Genomic DNA, 18808 nt, shown 5'->3' with positions numbered 1-18808 from the left:
TCCTGTAGAAATGTCCGGTAGATCGTTTTTGTTTGCCGGGTGACACTAGTGTTTGTAGGTTGTTGTCCTCAGATCCTCAAAAAGTTCTACAGCTGCACCATCGAGAGAATCCTGACTGGTTGCATCACTGCCTGATATGGCAACTGCTCAGACGACCGCAAGACACTATAGAGGGTAGTGCGAACGGCACATCACTGGGGCCAAGCTTCCTGCCATCCAGGACCTTTATACCAGGCGGTGTCAGAGGAAGGCCATAAACATTGTCAAAGACTCCAGCCACCCTAGTCATAGACTGTTCTCCCTGCTACCGCACGGCAAGCGGTACCGGAGCACCATGTCTAGGTCCAAGAGGCTTCTAAACAGCTTCACCCCCAAGCCATGAGACTCCTGAACACCTAATCAAAGATAGGCTATTACGTTTTGCAGCTGTATCACATGATGATGCTTTATTTCTGAATATAAAGTGTGATAGGATGTATTGTGCCTAACCCTCATTAGGCTATATACTGTTAGATCAAATAGAAACTCCAGATAAAAATGTGTTTCCTTTTTGCAGGTGCAGATTTACAGCATAGATTAACAGCAGAGTGGAATATCCATCACGGCAGTTTTCATTGACAGAGTGTGTGTGTGTGTGTGTGTGTGTGTGTGTGTGTGTGTGTGTGTGTGTGTGTGTGTGTGTGTGTGTGTGTGTGTGTGTGTGTGTGTGTGTGTGTGTGCTATAGCCATGGAATATTGTATTATACTATATTTATTGAAGCACTTTGTTTGCAGTTGCAGTACACTGATAATGCTGATTTTGAGGCCATATCCAGTTAAATTCCTTCTGTCTCCCATCAAGGTCAGTAAAATGGTTGATTATGTATATTTATGTATGAAATGGGGGTGTAGAAGACAATTGCTGGAGAGCTTCCCTTTGTGACATGACAGGAGGCTGCAAAGCCAACAACGGTGCCTGCCTGATGAGATGTAGGGCGCAAATTTACAATATAAAGCCATTTAGAATGGTGTTTAACTTGATTCACCAATAGTTTTCATTGTGATTCATAAGTAAGTAGCTGTATTCAGAATCATAAACAACATTTGTTTGAAATCCCCTTTTATTATGACAAAAAGGTTAGGTGACTGCTTATAAAATTAGACTACAGAAAATAATCCTGCAGCAACAGGAAGTGTGAATTATTATGTGTATATTAATGGACAATTTTGTAGGGGTTAATACATTGAGGGAAAGCCTTTTTAAATCTCCTGCAGGAACGTGCTGCTGCACAGGGTGATGAGATGAAGATCCTACATCTGTATGACTTCCCAGTTCCCTTTGTTTCTTTAAAAAAAAAAATTATTTAGCCTTTATTTAACCAGGTAGGCCAGTTGAGAACAAGTTCTCATTTACAACTGCGACCTGGCCAAGATAAAGCAAAGCAGTGCGACACAAACAACAACACAGAGTTAACCATGGGATAAACAAACGTACAGTCCAGTAACACAATATAAAAATATATGTACAGTGTGTGCAAATGTAGAAGATTAGGGAGGTAAAGGCAGTAAATAGGCCATAGTGGCGAAATAATTACAATTCAGCATTAACACTGGAGTGAATAGATATGTGGAAGATAATGTGCAAGTAGAGATACTGGGGTGCAAAAGAGCAACAACAAACTTATTTTTTTAATCAATGTTTATTTCTTACGTGCGCCGAATACGACAGATAAACCTTACAGTGAAATGCTTACTTACAGGCTCTAACCAAAAGTGCAAAAAAAGGTATTAGGTGAACAATAGGTAAGTAAAGAAATAAAACAACAGTAAAAAGACAGTGAAAAATAACAGTAGCAAGGCTATATACATTAGCGAGGCTACATACAGACACCGGTTAGTTAGGCTGATGGAGGTAGTATGTAGATATGGTTAATGTAACTGCATATATGATGAACAGAGAGTAGCAGTAGCGTAAAAGAGGGGTTGGTGGACATATTCTAAGTCAGAACCATCCAGAGTAGTGATGCTAGGCGGGCAGGCGGGTGCGGGCAGCAATCGGTTGAAAAGCATGCATTTAGTATTACTTGCATTTAAGAGCAGTTGGAGGCCACAGAAGGAGTATTGTAAGGCATTGACTCTCGTTTGGTGGTTTGTTAGCACAGTGTCCAAAGAAGGGCCAGATGTATACAGAATGGTGTCGTCTGCGTAGAGGTGGATCAGAGAATCACCAGCAGCAAGAGCGACATCATTGATATATACAGAGAAAAGAGTCGGCCCGAGAATTGAACCCTGTGGCACCCCCATAGAGACTGCCAGAGGTCTGGACAACAGGCCCTCCGATTTGACACACTGAACTCTATCTGAGAAGTAGCTGGTGAGCCAGGCGAGGCAGTCATTTGATAAACCAAGGCTATTGAGTCTGCCGATAAGAATGCGGTGATTGACAGAGTCGAAAGCCTTGGCCAGGTCAATGAAGACGGCTGCACAGTACTGTCTTTTATCGATGGCGGTTATGATATCCTTTATATCGTAATTGGTCCTTCAGTCCTTTACCACTGATGAACCTTCTACCTAAAAACAACCTGACTCAATTGATCAATACCTCTGAGGAGTGACGCCCCCTTGTGCTACAGTTGCTGATTGGTCTGTGTTTGAAGTAGCCATTGTCATCTCTCGTGATCAGGTATTTGTATAAATGTATTTAAACAATGAACATACACAACATCATTTACAAAACCCCTGCAATTCACAGCACCTGTTAATCACTTATAGATTGCATCAGTCATTTTATGCTGTCAAATGAACCTTTATTGATTTATGTTCGTCTTTATTAAATGTTTCTTGTTGTAGTACAATATGTTCACTACAGCCCTACGACCTGGTTATCCAGTGCCATCCCCTCATTTGTACCTCTTTTTTTCCCCTCTGACATCTGTTGCAACCTAAAAACTCCCATCAGACAAGTATGTTCAGTTGTTACTCAAAGTTCTAAATGTGACGTGTAGCTGCACTTGAACACAAGGATGCAAAGCAGTGAGTGAGCAACGGGTATTATTGCTGTTTATTGTTCACCTTGTGAAGTGTATTGTTCTAATGATATTGAAGTGTCATTTAGCAGTCATCAAATCAAATCACATTTTATTGGTCACATACACGTGTTTAGTAGATGTTATTGTGGTTCTAGCAAAATGCTTGTGTTTCTAGCGCCGACAGTGTAATAATGACAAGTAACAAGTAATATCTAACAATTTCACAACATTACACAATACACAGAAATCTAAGTAAAGGAATGGAATTAAGAATATATATGCCACTGACGAGCAATGTCAGTGGCATAGACTAAGATACAGTAGAATAGGATAGAATACAGTATAAACACATGAGTACAGTATAAACATATGAGATGAGTAATGCAAGATATGTAAACCTGGAGGCCAGGTAGTTTGCCGACCATAAACACCCTACAGGAGCAATTAGGGTTAAGTGCCTTGCTCAAGGGCACATCGGCACATTTTTCACCTCATCGGCTTGGGATTCAAACCAGTGACCTCTCGGTTACTGGCCCAATGTTCTTAACCGCTAGGCTACCTGCCGCCCATTATTTAACATTCTGTATCACTTTTTAAAGTTACATTTCACTGTATCCTTCGCAGCACACACAAATGACAATAATACAATTGTTTACTGTAATCTTGAGCATGGTTCTTTGGAGGCTCTAGACTAGAGAAAAGTTTTCAGTGTGATTTGTGAAGCATATTGTAAATATCAGCTGTGATCCTAGAGCAGAAATGTTTTATCTTTCCATACAATCATATACCATGTGAACTATTTCTATGATTGAAACATGGGTTTTTGAAACAAAGTAATTAGAAATTCACCCCATTTCTATTAGCTTATTCTAAGATGTTGCAGCCCTTTCAGGAGGTACCACTTAAAACAAGTTAAGAATTAGAAATCAAATAGACTGAAAATATTAACAGATCTAACATAGCCATATAGTTAATATGGAACAAAAGTAAATGTACTATTTCACTTCATGTAAAAAATATCATGTAAACAACAGCATCCCACCTGATTTTGAGCATTCAACTCAGCATGTCTGTGTGGCTGGCTGCACTGACTTCAGATAAGGCATCTTATGAGAAGGTAACATGTAGCCTATGACAACTCCCCAAATTCCTTTTGGGTCAATCTATTATCTCTGTGTCAGCAATTACATTTTATCCAATTCAATGCAACTGTGTGAGTTTCCTGTCTGAGCTTTGGTGCGGAGAGGCTTTTTGCAATTGAGACGTGGGGGGCAGCTAGGTAGCAGAGGTCCACAGGACTGATGGTACTTGGGGCTCCGAAAAGAGAGAACATGGAAGTGTGGATCCTTGAAGTGAGGCAGAGAACTGTTATCCCTCGAGGAGCTCAAGGTCTCTGATTTAGAGCGAGGCCCGAGGACGATAGGGGGACATGTTTTCGGGGTGAGAGTTGTCATGGTTCGGCTCAGAACTCTGGTCTTACCAGAGCCCAGTAAGGGTGCTGCTGGAGACTTCTTCTTCTTCTCAAGACTCCTGGTCTCTGGCTGCTCTGCTTGATACATCCGCTGGAGTATATTGTGGGAGTATGTTTGCCTGTTCGGCACCTTGGACTCAAGACTCTTCAGAGCCTGGTCTGTGTAGGCTTGCATTTCTATCTGCAGTTGGGTGATCTGCTCTTTAAACTCATCCCTCAGTGCCTCATTACTGGCCTCCAGCTCATGTTGAAAAACCACTATAAGCTCCTCCCTTTTGACATCCATCTCACCGGTACGCTTGTCTTCCAAAATCTCTGCACCTGCTTTCTCTGTGTTTTCTGGGCCGTTCACCTTTGCCATCTCCAGCTCTCTGCTTTTGACCATCTGAACGAGTTCCAGAATGCCATTCCTTGGGACGTTCATGCCCACCTGTGATTTGACTTGCTTGCGCACCTGCTGGAAAACAGACTGCATCTTTGCTTGAGTTGTCCTCTCTGCAGGGATGTGGTCCTCCGCGCTTTCGTCACTGAGACTGACAGAATTAATCAGGAGAGAGATGGGTTGAGAAATGTCCACTGCTTTGTCAAGAGACTCTTCTCCATCCTGTTCTCCTGGTGTCCCTGCATCCAGTTGCTGTGGTGGTTTATATAAAGATAACTCACTCATTGTTATTCCTCAACTTTCTGCTTGGTCCGTGCTGCTGTATTGTTCTTCCGCACTGAGTAGTGATCTGTAAACTCAGTGACTATACACTGTTCTGTAAGCCCTGCGACTAGGAGGGTCTTAATTGCCCGAGGTGTTGCTTCTTTCCCCTAAGGGTGCTATTTGTCATGGGAATACACTGCAATCTGCCTCATATTCAGTTATATGAATAGTTCTTACTTACCGTTTTCACAGGCCTTTGTGTTTAAAGTGTACAATCACTTTTGTATGTTCTAATAGTTTGGATACATTAGGCTCAGTGGTAATAACAGCATTTGTAACACCTATATGATTAACTATTCTCTGTCTCATGTAACTATTTCATGCCCCGCTTGTCTAACTCTGGTTTTTGTAAATGGCCCAAGCCAATTATCCCAGGCTATCAAACTGACGTAAGTATTTGTTTTTACTAAGCTGCCTGAATTGAACATATTTGGATGATGTATTTGTATTATGTTGTTATACATCAATTGTGAATTAGACAATAATGTAATGGTTGTGCCTTTTCTGGATCAGTTAAGTTACACCATTGAATTAGCAGAAATCAGTAGGCCTCGTGTCAAGACCATGAATAATCATACTTTCTTTTAATATACAGAATGTAAAGATCAACCGTCTACCACTCCAACATCACAATGTTGTGTAAGCAGCACCGTCTTCATTTACTGTCTCTAATTGCGTCTCTTGACAGCAAAAGCCCCCTGGTAACAGAGATAAACAAAACCCATCAGGGACAGTTGCTGAAGGTGTCAAATGCTCATTACTGTGACATTGCACGTTCATTAGTCTGTGGTGCTAAAAGAGAATTGATAGAACAATATCTGTTCTACAAACAGTATCTGTGTTTTACAGAATTTCTGCGTATATATTGTTACACCAGAGAGCGTTCATGTGATAGTCTTGCATGGTAAAGTGTCACTTATGAATACAGGGGGTCAGTCAGTGTAAAGACCCTGTGTTTGAGGGAAATTACAGGGTTATGAAATGCATTGCTTTCGTTGATTGACTTCATCTTATTCACTCCCATTGGAACATAAGGACACACACACACACACACACACACACATATCTAATGATCATGTTGACAAGATACAACCTATTGTTGTGTTGATGCTGTTGAGGCTGTCAAACTTAAGCTGCTCAAAATCCAAGAAGCAAAGAATAGCTCGAGAGGTGTCTCTTTCTGCAGTACAATCTGTCAAATATCTTCTTTAGGAATAATTAGCTTTTCGGCAGCCTTTCTGTTCCATTTCCACACTAGAGATACATGCTTTCCTCATTTATGCAGGAATATAACCAATTTGTTGACATCACTTTCTTAAGACACAGACTACTAGTTCAATTGAGGAAATGAGCTCTAGTGTAGTAGCGTATCATATTCACTTCTATGTAAATCAGTTGGGAGGGCTGTCAATATTGTCACATTGGGCAAAAGTACATCAGGCAACATTGTTATTCACACACAACAATAGATCAATTGAAAACGTCTGGAATAACCATGTTCATACAAACGTTGGTGATAAAGGATTTGTAAAGAATGATACAGAGGGTATAAAACATTGTCATTAACAGATGACTAATTATGAAGAGGGAGGGGTAGGGGAGACTATTGAGGCCTACCAATAGTTTGTTTCTGCAATGTGAACATTGTGGCGACAGCTCCATACATATGTCCAAATAAACAGCCAATAGGAAACCTGTACGAGCGAACCTCCTCTCGAGACTAAATACAAACACATGGCCTGACTAGAAAAGATTGTGAGTGCATTTTCTGTCTTTGCATAGTTTCAGTTTAAAAATAAATAATAATTTCGTTTTTAATACAACTTTTTCCAGTATTTGAGAAGAGAAGGTAAGTGCATTTTTTTCGCATATCACTTTTTGCTATATGTGATGTATGCACCTAATTTATGTGATGCACCTAAGATAAACTTCTAGTATGAAATGTATTCCAAGCGTAGAGTCAATCGTACCATTACTTGTATTTTTTAAAACATATATATTGGGATGAGAAATGATTGCGCAACCTCTCTTTCGCTCTCTATATCTCCGCATACTTCCGTGTACTCCTCCTCGAACAGCGGCAGGGCGTGGAACTTCATTCTGAACGTTTAAATGCTTGCCTTTATTGTAATGAGTTTATTTTCAAGCAGTTGAAAGCCGAAGGGTACAAGATGGTAAGAGAAAATATATATTCATTCGAAAAGTGTTACATTTGTATTATTTAGATACATTTGTCAGTTGTGATTTGTCAGTTGTTATTGAATTTATAATTACTATTTCACATTCAAAGATGTATTAGTCGTTGGAATGATGATCTTAAACGTTATGCTGATGTGTAATGTTTTGTATCTATTTAGACTACCTACACAGACAGAGGTGAACATGTAAGTCCTTCAATTAATACTCTTTGTGAATAGATATTTTAATGAACACACCATCATTTTTTATGGATATGTATTTTAACTAGTTCAAAGTATGATAAAAAAATGTAACTAGACTACCAATATGTTTAAATATGCATAATCGTTCTCTTACATTTAATATTTTCTAATTGCTGTCATATGGACGGACTGATGTATGCTAGATGTATCCCCCTCACATACCAGTATTAAATTGTTCTGGTTTTGTTCGAAGCACGACCATGGCAAGTTCATCTGTTTCGACCACATCACATTCTGGGTTGGAAATGCCAAACAGGTATGAAGCTCATATGCTGATTTTAAATTGTTTTGCATGTTGTTACATTTTTCCTGAACATTCTCAAAGTTAGAGGACTATTCACTGAGGGGGATGGCTATTGGCTCTTTTAAGGGGTGGAGGGACAATAGGCATGAAACCTCAGAGTAGACCTCATCATCCTCTAATTTGATCCAGATGCTTTCCCACTCCATCACCAAGGGGTGGCGCTCCCAGCACACCAGTCCTTTACAGTACAACAACACACTGTATAGAAATTGTGTTAAGGTTTTGTGCCTAAACAGTAAATGTACAAGTGTTTGGTTGTGAGTGACAATGGTGTTTTTCTTCTGTTTCAACAGGCAGCATCTTACTATTGTAACAAGCTTGGATTTGAACCGTTGGCCTACCAGGGTTTAGAGACAGGCTGCCGTGATGTGGTGTCTCATGTGGTCAAACAAGGCAAGGTGAGCAGAGCATTGCAGCATATCCTGAATTAATTATGGCACATGTTAATAATAGATTGTAACTTGTTACAAGTGATGGAAGTTCCTTGGTTGTCTATCATGTAACTTTTGGGCTTTTTGTCTTTCCCAGATTATGTATGTATTCGCGTCCGCCCTCAATCCTGGAAACAAAGGTCCAGTATGACAAAAACGTCACCGTTCATATGGTTAAATATTATGAGATTGGTTGTCACTGACTAGTGTGCTACTTCACTCACTTTGATTTTAATATACTGCACTTTTGTCCATATGCCTTATTCAGAAATGGGGGAGCATTTGGTGAAGCATGGGGATGGCGCCAGGGACATTGCATTCACTGTGGAGAACTGTGATTACCTTGTGCAGGTATCAAAGCATGCTTGCTATTTAATCCAAAATATCATATTTTTCTGGAATGAGGAGAATGCTTCTTTCCTAATGAGATGGGTTGAAAATATTATTAAGCATTGCAATCTTTTTCTTGGATTTATTGAAAAGACGCATATATAGGATAATTATTTTAATCTTCCTGGATCTTTATCACATGTGCATATGTTTATCTGTCTATTATACTCTTTAGAAAGCCAGAGAGCGTGGTGCCATCATAGTGAAAGAGCCGTATGTATTGGAGGACAATTATGGCAGGGTTAAGCTAGCTGTTCTCCAGACGGTAAGTCAGTCAACATCTGCTGAAACTGAGCAGAGGAAAGTAGATTTACAGTATGCTCTAGATTTGGGATTTTCTCTTATATCACTATAGTATGGGGACACAACACACACATTTGTGGAGAGGACAGCCTACAAAGGGCTTTTCCTCCCAGGGTTCCATCCTCCTCTCCACCGGGACCCCTTGTTGGCCAAGCTGTGAGTATGAGCAATTTTACCTGGTGTTGAAATGAGCTTTTATAGATCATTGTAAACGAGACAGACTGTTTCAGTTAAACAGTTGGCGTCACTGTGAAGCCTTATCTAACATTACAGACCCAGTGGATTACTGAACTTCATTGACCATGTTGTGGGGAACCAGCCGGATGGTGAGATGGTGCCTGTGGTGGAATGGTAAGGCATTGTCTAGGTCTAGATTAGATTTAGCAGATGGTGTTATCCAGAGTGACTTACAGGAGTGCCTTGCTCCAGGACATCAACATATTTTTCACCTAGTCATGGATTTGTACCAGTGACCTTTCGGTTACTTTCCCAACACACTTAAACGCTAGGCTACCTGCTGCCCTACTATTACACATCCTGGACTGTACATTTTGTTCCAGACAAAAACATCCATGGATATCAGTTTCCTCCTCGAAAAAAAAACTACCACATACTAATCGCAATATAAAAAAACAGCAGTCTAATAGACAACATTTTAGGGTTCATTTGACATTCTCTAGAATGTTTTCCATCCAATGCAAGTAAAGCCAAGTTGACTGCTCTTCACGTTTCTCCATACAGCAGTGGTTTGGTTGGTGGATAGATGGGTGGATGGGGACGTGTCTGTATTACGTAACCCAGGCTGTTTGGCATAGGTCAGAGACTAATATTACTTAGCAGTTTTTGAGCTGGGTCCCAGGGGCTCCCCACATCTGGAGTCAATTAGAGGTCCACCATGTAGCTCTGAGATGAAAAACAGGGATGGGTTTGATCTCTAAAGGGAAGGCCCAAGGATTAGGGCCTTGGGATAGATATAGTGTAGTCTCTCACCTATCCATTCAACACACAAAGATTCCTGAGTAGTTGGTTCTGTTTCCATAGGTACCAGAAGAACCTGCTCTTCCACCGGTTCTGGTCGGTGGATGACAAGCAGCTGCAGACAGATTTCAGTTCACTGCGCTCCATCGTTGTGGCCAATTATGAAGAGACAGTGAAGATGCCCATTAATGAGCCAGCCATGGGAAAACGCAAGTCCCAGATCCAGGCAAGTCATATGCCTTGTTATTCAATATATAATATGTTAAGTATGTCAAGAGGTATTTACTAACAAAGACATACAAATGTCCTCCATAGACATATATTTAATACTGTACCTTTAAGAAACATAGCATTACAAAAAAGTCAAGTGTAGAGCTTGTACCTTGCTAAACTCACTGGATTTAACAGGAGTATGTGGAATACTACGGTGGCCCAGGTGTCCAGCACATCGCCATGAACACATCAGACATCATCACTGCAGTAAGTCTTTTCACAAATAAAGGCTAAGCTCAACCTGGTCACTATAATATACACATCAATGGAAGATGAAAGCTTGGTGTGGTTAGTGTATTCTCCTTGTTGTAGATCCGTAACCTGAAGGAGCGTGGCATGGAGTTCATGTGTGTGCCAGACACCTACTACCAGCTGCTGAGAAAGAATCTCCAACACTCCCAAGTCAGGATCACTGAGGACCTGGACATTCTGGAGGTCAGAGACACAACTTTCCCTGCTGTTTGAATACATTTTCCAATTATTTATTATATTTAATTTATCCAAATACCTGATAGTTAAATGCATAAGGATGGTAATTACAATCAGTTAATTTGATTTAATTTAATCAGTATTCAGGAATACCTAGGATAGGATAAAGTAATCCTTCTCACCCCCCTTGAAAGATTTAGATGCACTATTGTAAAGTGGCTGTTCCACTGGATGTCTTAAGGTGAACGCACCAATTTGTAAGTCGCTCTGGATAAGAGCGTCTGCTAAATGACTTAAATGTAATGTAAATGTAAATTTGAAGTTCCATGCTCGGTTCTTAGCTTTTCAGCCTGATAAGCACTTTTATGTCCTGTTGCTTTGACAGGAGCTGAAGATCTTAGTAGATTTTGATGACAGTGGCTACCTGCTCCAGATCTTCACCAAGCCTGTTCAGGACCGTCCCACAGTGTTTCTGGAGGTCATTCAGAGACACAACCATCAGGTGAGAGTAGAATGAAATATCATAGAGCATTACAAATGAAACCATTATGATTTTAAGAATATGAGCTTTCTTAGTTTATTGAAAAATCAATTTGCAGTATGTAGTGATGATAAAGGTGGATGTGCAGGTCTACATTTAGACTGAAAATGATGTAAAAACATGTCTTTGTACTCTTCCAAGGGCTTTGGTGCAGGCAACTTCAAGGCTCTTTTCGAAGCCATCGAGGCAGACCAGAATGCTAGAGGGAACTTGACTATCCTGAACCCTAATGGTGTGTCTAACCATATTTGAGCTTGCAAATAATTTGTTCAATGATTTATTGGAGAGCTGTATCTACACACTATATATAAATGGAATTATGATTGACAGTGCTTGTGGAGTCAAACGTAAGGAACGATTGTTCATTATTAGAATAATACAGTGATGCTGTAAAAAGAACATACTAAATCATTTTGACTTGAAGCCAAATTGTTATATTTGTTTTTGTGACTGATCAGAATCAGATATGTTGATGTACAATACGAGCAGACATCATTATACAATTTGAGCCAGCTATATAATTTAGCATTAACTGGCTTTTTATTTTTTTAAATGTGCCTTCACTCTGTAGTCTTAGCTTTATATTGTCTTATTTGCTTTATTTCTTAAAAAATAATAACAAATAAACCACAACCTAACCAGGAGGGAGGTAATAAACTACAACTCAAAATAATGCATAGTAACACACAAATGTCAGTTATTTGTATCCTTTCACTTCAAACTGTTACTTTTAGCATTTGTATTTAAGAGCATGTAATAAAGCAATTGATCTGCATTGAGACTCCATCATTCACAGTGTTTGTTTGTATTTGAGAGTGAACTTATCAAAAATATGTAACAAATCAATTATAAATATACAGTTCCACTCTGTCTTAAAAATAAATACCTGAGAAAACAATTACCATAAGAACCCAGTAAAAGGCTTGACACAAACTGAATACATCGCCATTAGCTCTCATGTACACATAACTCATCATGTACATATTTGCACAACAAACCATCTTTCCAGGTCAAGGTATTTTCAAACCCCACCCTGTCCTTTTAAATGCTAAAGGAGAGGAACACAGAGCCCGCCCCCGGTGTGTGGTTATGTCAGGAACTGTTTTAAATTATTATTATTTTAAAGTTAGCATTTTGTATCGCTTGTTATAGCGCCACCATGTGGTCAATTGGCATGCCATTCCATGAGAGGGTGTGGCCTTTGGCCCTTTACCTTCATGCAAGGTTGCAACCTCCTAGGCCTTACCATCTCATGGGAATAGGCTTTCTTTTGCTGCTTGAACCCCTAATAACAGTTGTGACCCCATTAGTGTATCAGTTTCCCACCCCAGCGACAGTTTGTTAATAACAGCTCTGTAGTAAAGGACATGCCAGGCGGTGTCAGAGGTGGGCCCAAAAGGTTGTCGAGGACTCCGGCCACCCTGGTCGTGGACTGTTGTCTCTGCTACCGCACGGCAAGCGGTACCGGAGGGCCAAGTCTAGGTCCAAGAGGCTTCTGAGCAGCTTCTACCCCCAAGCCATAAGACTACTGAACAGCTAATAAAATGGCTACCCAGACTACTTTCACCCCCCCCTCTCTTTTACGCTGCTACTACTCTCTGTTTATTATCTATGCATAGTCACTTTAACTCTACCTACATGTACATATTACCTCAACTAACCGGTGCCCCTGCACTGTATCGGTACCCCCTGTATATAGCCTCACTATTGTTATTCTACTGCTGCACTTTAGTTATTTGTTACTTTATTTCTTCTTTTTTTTCTTTTTTTTTTTAAACTGCATTGTTTGTTAAGTGCTTATGAGTAAGCATTTCACTGTAAGGTTGTACCTGTGGTATTCGGGGCATGTGACAAATAACATTTTAGTTGATTTGATGTGTTATGAGGGGGGACCCAGAGAGTGTCACTGAGCCAGCTGAAGCCATTGTCTTGCTGCAGCAGCCTGTCATAGGTGACATGCAGCTCCTTGGCGTCCCCCTCACCCAGGCCATCCCTCCAGACACTGTGGAGGACATCCAACTCCTCATGGTGAGAACGATGACAGAGGCAGGGACTGACCGAGGAGACAGGGGAGGGTGTGGCTCTCTGCAGTGACCTCATCCTTTGCAATCGCCTAATTTTTTTATTCATTTTTTTATTTCACCTTTATTTAACCAGGTAGGCTAGTTGAGAACAAGTTCTCATTTACAACTGTGACCTGACCAAGATAAAGCAAAGCAGTGTGACACAAACAACAACACAGAGTTACACATGGAATAGATTGGCAGAAGATGAATGTGCAGGTAGAGATACTGGGGTGCAAAGGAGCAAAATAAATAAATAAATAAATACCAGTATGGGGATGAGGTAGGTAGATAGATGGGCTGTTTACAGATGGGCTATGTACAGGTGCAGTGATCTATAGCCCATCCCACCACCTCATCCCCATACTGTTATTTTATTTATTTTGCTCCTTTGCATCCCAGTATCTCTACTTGCACACTCATCTTCTGCACACGTATCAGTCCAATGTTTAATTGCTATATTGTAATTATTTAGCCACTATGGCATGTTCATTGCCTTACCTCCCTTATCTTTCCAGGTAGAACCAAAAGGGTTCTACCTGGAACCCAAAAGGGTTCTTCAGAGGGTTCTCCTGTGGGGACAGCCGCATAACTCTTTTAGGTTCTAGATAGCACCTTTTTTTCTAAAGCGCTATCTAGGGGGAATTTCCTGTGTTCTCTTGGTCGGGATTAAGTCCCTCCCGGGTGTCCGTGGGGTCTAGGGAGCGGGAAGGATATCAAAACATTTCTGCAGCATTGAAGGTCCCCAAGAACACAGAGGAACTCTGGAGCTTTGTAAGAGTGAGCATCGGGTTCTTGGTCACCTCCCTGACAAAGGCCCTTCTCCCCTGATTGCTCAGTTTGGCCGAGCGACCAGCTCTATGACGAGGCTTGGTGGTTCCAAACTTCTTCCATTTAAGATTGATGGAGGCTACTGTGTGTACGTAAGGTATTTCTGTTTTATTTTTAATAAATGTGCAACAAAAAATATATGTTTTCACTTTGTAATTGTGGAGTATTGTGTGTAGATTGATGAGGAAAACATTTTATATAATACATTTTAGAACAAGAGTTACGTAACAAAATGTGGAAAAAGGGAAGGGGACTGGAATACTTTCCGAATGCACTGTACCTTGTCAATTATTAACTCCCATCAGTCAGTCTCTGCAGAGGATTGGTGTCCTGAATGTAGAGACACCATATGTGTATTAAACAATGTCTCTTGTTTCATAAACACAAGATTGAATTCTCTGTTGGAAAAATACTAATGAACATAGTAGTAGAGATGTATCATTTGCAGACTCTCAGTTTTGGAGGGTGTGCTCATCACTGCCCACTGGCAATGTCCAAGGGCTGTAAAGTCCACCAACAAGGAGCCGGAAGTACAACATTTTGTTTTCTCCTGAGCATAAGAGTCAGATGGAGCAACGTCCTGGTGAATAAACACTCCAGGGTTCCCGTAATATAGGAGACATAAAAAGTCAATTGAAAATCCTAAATCCTAATCTTTTATCACATTTATTTAGTAGTTACCAATCAATCAATCAAATGTATTTGATTGAAGCCCTTTTACACCAGCAGATGTCACAAAGTGTTAGGTATGCATAAAAGGGAGTCAGACGCAGGAGAGTAGAAGTTAGGGAGCCAAAGGAGCCAAAGGGGGGGGGGGACCTGTAACACACCTCGTTCAGTCTCCTCAGGACTTTGAAAGGCCCCACAAGGCCCCACAAACCGCGGACCCAGAATCCGGCAGGGCAGGCGGAGGGGCAGGTTTCGGGTCGAGAGCCAGACCCGGTCCCCTGGGGCGAACACCGGGGCCTCACTGCGGTGACAGTCTGCACTGACTTTCTGGTGCAGCACGGCGCACTGAAGGTGAACATGGGCGGCGTCCCATGTCTCCTCAGTGCGCCGGAACCAGTCATCCACCGCAGGAGCTTAAGTCTGACTCTGATGCTAAGGAGCCAGAACCGGTTGGTACCCCAGTACGCACTGGAAGGGGGAGAGGTTAGTGGAGGAGTGGCGAAGCGAGTTCTGGGCCATCTCTGCCCAGGGCATGAATGCCGCCCACTCTCCTGGCCGGTCCTGGCAATAAAACCACAGAAACCTACCCACATCCTGGTTAACTCTCTCCACCTGCCCGTTACTCTCAGGGTGAAAACCATGAACGCCCTCCAGACCCTCGAAGTGAACTGGGGACCCTGATCAGACACTATGTCCTCAGGCACCCCGTAGTGCCGGAAGACGTGCGTTAACAAGGCCTCCGTAGTCTGTAGGGCCGTAGGGAGACCGGGCAGAGGAAGGAGACGGCAGGACATAAAGAAACGATCCACAACAACCAGGATCGTGGTGTGAAGAATACGGATGTGGAGGTCCTAGGCTGGCGTGGTTACACGTGGTTTGCAGTTATGAGGCCGGTTGGACATACTGCCAAATTCTCTAAAACGATGTTAGAGGTGGCTTTTCGTAGAAAAATTAACATTACATTCTCTGGCAACAGCTCTGGTGGACATTCCTCAATTCAGCATGCCAATAGCATGCTCACTCAAAACTCTGTGGCAATGTGTTGTGTGACAAAACTGCACATTTCAGAGTGGCCTTTTATTGTCCCCAGCACAAGGTACACCAGAAATGCTCACTAACAGGGATTTTAAACAAATTTGTGCACAACATTTGAGAGAAATAAGCTTTTTGTTCTCATGGAACATTTCTGGGATCTTTTATTTCAGCTCATGAAACACGGGACCAACACTTTACATGTTGCAACAATATTTTTGTTTGTGTATTTTCTAATTGCCTGAGATTGACATAGCCTATTTATTGTGGTGTTGAAAATGAAGGGCCCGAAGTCGGTATGCTTTGTTTGTGTGGTTTGTGTGGTGCATTGGCATAGAAACCTGTTGGTGGAAAATTTGTTGCAATTATTTTATATAATTATAAATATGGCCTCAAAATGTTGGAAATCGGATTTCCCCCTAGCTGATCATTGTCTGCAGCCGGCTCTGATCTGTAGTAAAACAGACAGGGAGAGTGAGTTTGTCTGTGGTGGTCGGTGAACCCTCAACCTTCTGGCCTGTAGCCTCATGTGGCATCAACTGTGCCACAAAACGCATGCTGAAGTAGCAAAGTCGATGTCCACGTTTATAAACGCTGGGTCTGTACAGTTATTTATGTGTGGTCTTAAACATTATTTTGAGTTAATTCTTTGAGGGGGAGGGTGTTCCATTTATTTTACAGTACAAGGGGAGGGTCATGTGAACATATTTTTAACAGTGTGGAGGCGGGGGAATTTTCTATCTGTCCCTTACCTGGCTGGTCTTGACCATTCCCATATCTACTACCTCAGTTGAAAAAACATTCTCCATCCTGAAACATATTAGGACCGACTGGCTTTGATCTCAATTGAGAAAATAAGCCTCAGTATTTTTTCTGTTGCTATTTGCTAATAATCTTTTTGAGATAATGCGTGTGAAACATTGTTGCATTTAAACTTTAGATCTCCGGTTATTTTGTGTGCTGATCTACTGGTTTATTATTTGGTGCTGAAATAGCGGAGGCAGCGCACCTGTTTCCTTTGCTCTGGCTCGCAGTTCGTGGTCCTGAATCAATAGTTAGGCCTATGTGTGGATTAATTTATTCTGCCACTGTGTGAGTGTGACTGTTGTCTTCAGCAACTGTGAAACAATGTATGGCATTTCGGCCTCATATATCACAGTGGCGTATGAATGCATTTCTAATGGGATTATAGAGTAGTCTAAACCATGCAATTATCACAACATAAATTGTAATATGGCTTTTTTTCCCTGACTTGGTTCCCCGGTGATCTACACGCACCGCTACTGTTGATGTGTCACTGTTGTGTCTGTGTGCTGTCACTGTGTGAGCTGCAGCCCGAAGCACAGCTCAGGCCTGTTTGATTTTGTCATCAAAAAGCATTGGCCAAGGTCTAAACTGAAGGCCAAGGTCACAGTTTGCCACTGCAGGTTAACATTCACAAGGCCGCTGCGCCAGATGGATTACCAGGACACATACTCGGAGCATGCGCTGATCAGCTGGCAACTGTCCTGACATGTTCAACCTCTCCCTGACCCAGTATGTAATACCTACATGTTTCAACCAGACCACCATAGTCCCTGTGTCCAAAAACACCTAGGTAACCTGTCTAAATGAATATCCCCCCGTAGCACTCTGTACACAACTGTAGCCATGAAATGCTTTGAAAGGCTGTTCATGGCTCACATCAATACCATCATCCCAGACACCCTGGACCCACTCCAATTTGCATACCACCCCAACAGATCCACAGATGACGCAATCTCCATTGCACTCCACACCGCAAACTTCCAACTGGACAAGAGGAACACCTACGTGAGAATACTGTTCATTGACTATAGCTCAGCATTCAACACCATAGTGCCCTCCAAGCTCATCACTAAGCTCAGGACCCTGGGACTGAACACCTCCCTCTGCAACTGGATCCTGGACTTCCTGACGGCCGGCCCCAGGTGTTGAGGGTAGGCAACAACACATCCACCACATGGACCCTCAACACTGGGGCCCCTCCGTGTTGTGTACTTAGTCCCCTCCTGTACTCCCTGTTCACCCACGACTGCATGGCCGCGCATGACTCCAACACCATCATTACGTTTGCTGATGATACGACGGTGGCCTGATCCCCGAAGACGATAACATAGCCTATAGGAAGGAAGTCAGTGACCTGGCAGTGTGGTGCCAGGGCTACAACCTCTCCCTCAACTCAGCAAGACAAAGGAGCTAATTGTGGACTAATGGAAATGGAGGGCGAAGCACGCCCCCATCCACATTGACAGGGCTGTAGTGGTGTGGCTCGAGAGCTCTTTTGATTCATCACATATGCTGCTGCTACTGTTTATTATCTATCCTGTTGCCTAGTCACTTTGACCCTACCTATACAGTGCCTTCAGAAAGTATTTACACCCCTTTACTTTTTCCACATTTAGTTGTGATACAGCCTGAATTTAACATTTATTAAATTGAGATTTTTTTGTCACACAATACCCCACAATGTCAAAGTGGAATTATGTTTCTGAAATGTTTGCTAATTAAATAAAAAGGAAAAGCTGAAATGTCTCAACCCCTTTGTTATGGCGAGCATAAAAAAGTTTGGGAGTAAAAATGTGCTTAACAAATCCTATAATAAGTTGCATGGACTCTGTGTGCAATAATAGTGTTGAACATGATTTTTGGAGGACTCATCTCCGTACCCCAAACATACAATTATCTGTACATTTCCTTAATCGAGCATTGAATTTCAAACGCAGAGACCAGGGAGGTTTTCCAACCAATGCCTTGCAAAGAAGGGCATCTATTGGTAGATGAATTACACCATTCCACTTATACCAGTCCATCCATTACCACAAGCCCGTTCTCCCCAATTAAGGTGCCACCAGCCTCCTGTGGCAATACACCCAGTCACTACAAAGATACAGGCGTCCTTCCTAACTCAGTTGCCAGA

At 41.8% G+C, this 18808-nt stretch overlaps 1 protein-coding gene across 2 annotated transcripts; it reads left to right on the top strand.

Annotated features, from left to right (window-relative positions):
• The first annotated feature begins 6916 nt into the window (after positions 1-6916).
• Positions 6917-12050, top strand: LOC115139952 (4-hydroxyphenylpyruvate dioxygenase-like). Of its 2 annotated transcripts, XM_029677857.2 has the most exons (15): positions 6917-7034; positions 7264-7359; positions 7543-7569; positions 7820-7882; positions 8224-8328; positions 8459-8501; positions 8630-8712; positions 8927-9016; positions 9107-9210; positions 9328-9405; positions 10096-10258; positions 10441-10512; positions 10618-10740; positions 11120-11236; positions 11417-12050. In XM_029677857.2, the coding sequence occupies exons 2-15, from the start codon at positions 7357-7359 to the stop codon at positions 11525-11527; spliced, it is 1182 nt and encodes a 393-aa protein (XP_029533717.1). In that variant the 5' UTR covers positions 6917-7034; positions 7264-7356; the 3' UTR covers positions 11528-12050. The 2 variants fall into 2 exon arrangements, with proteins under 2 accessions (XP_029533717.1, XP_064882667.1); XM_065026595.1 differs by lacking the exon at positions 6917-7034 and having other exon boundaries at positions 7220-7359.
• Positions 12051-18808: the final 6758 nt, after the last annotated feature.

This window comes from Oncorhynchus nerka, linkage group LG13 (genome assembly GCF_034236695.1).
Source record: "Oncorhynchus nerka isolate Pitt River linkage group LG13, Oner_Uvic_2.0, whole genome shotgun sequence".
NCBI classification, from domain to species: domain Eukaryota; kingdom Metazoa; phylum Chordata; class Actinopteri; order Salmoniformes; family Salmonidae; genus Oncorhynchus; species Oncorhynchus nerka.
Note: the sequence above shows the minus strand (reverse complement) of the source record. Positions and strands in the feature narration are given on the sequence as shown.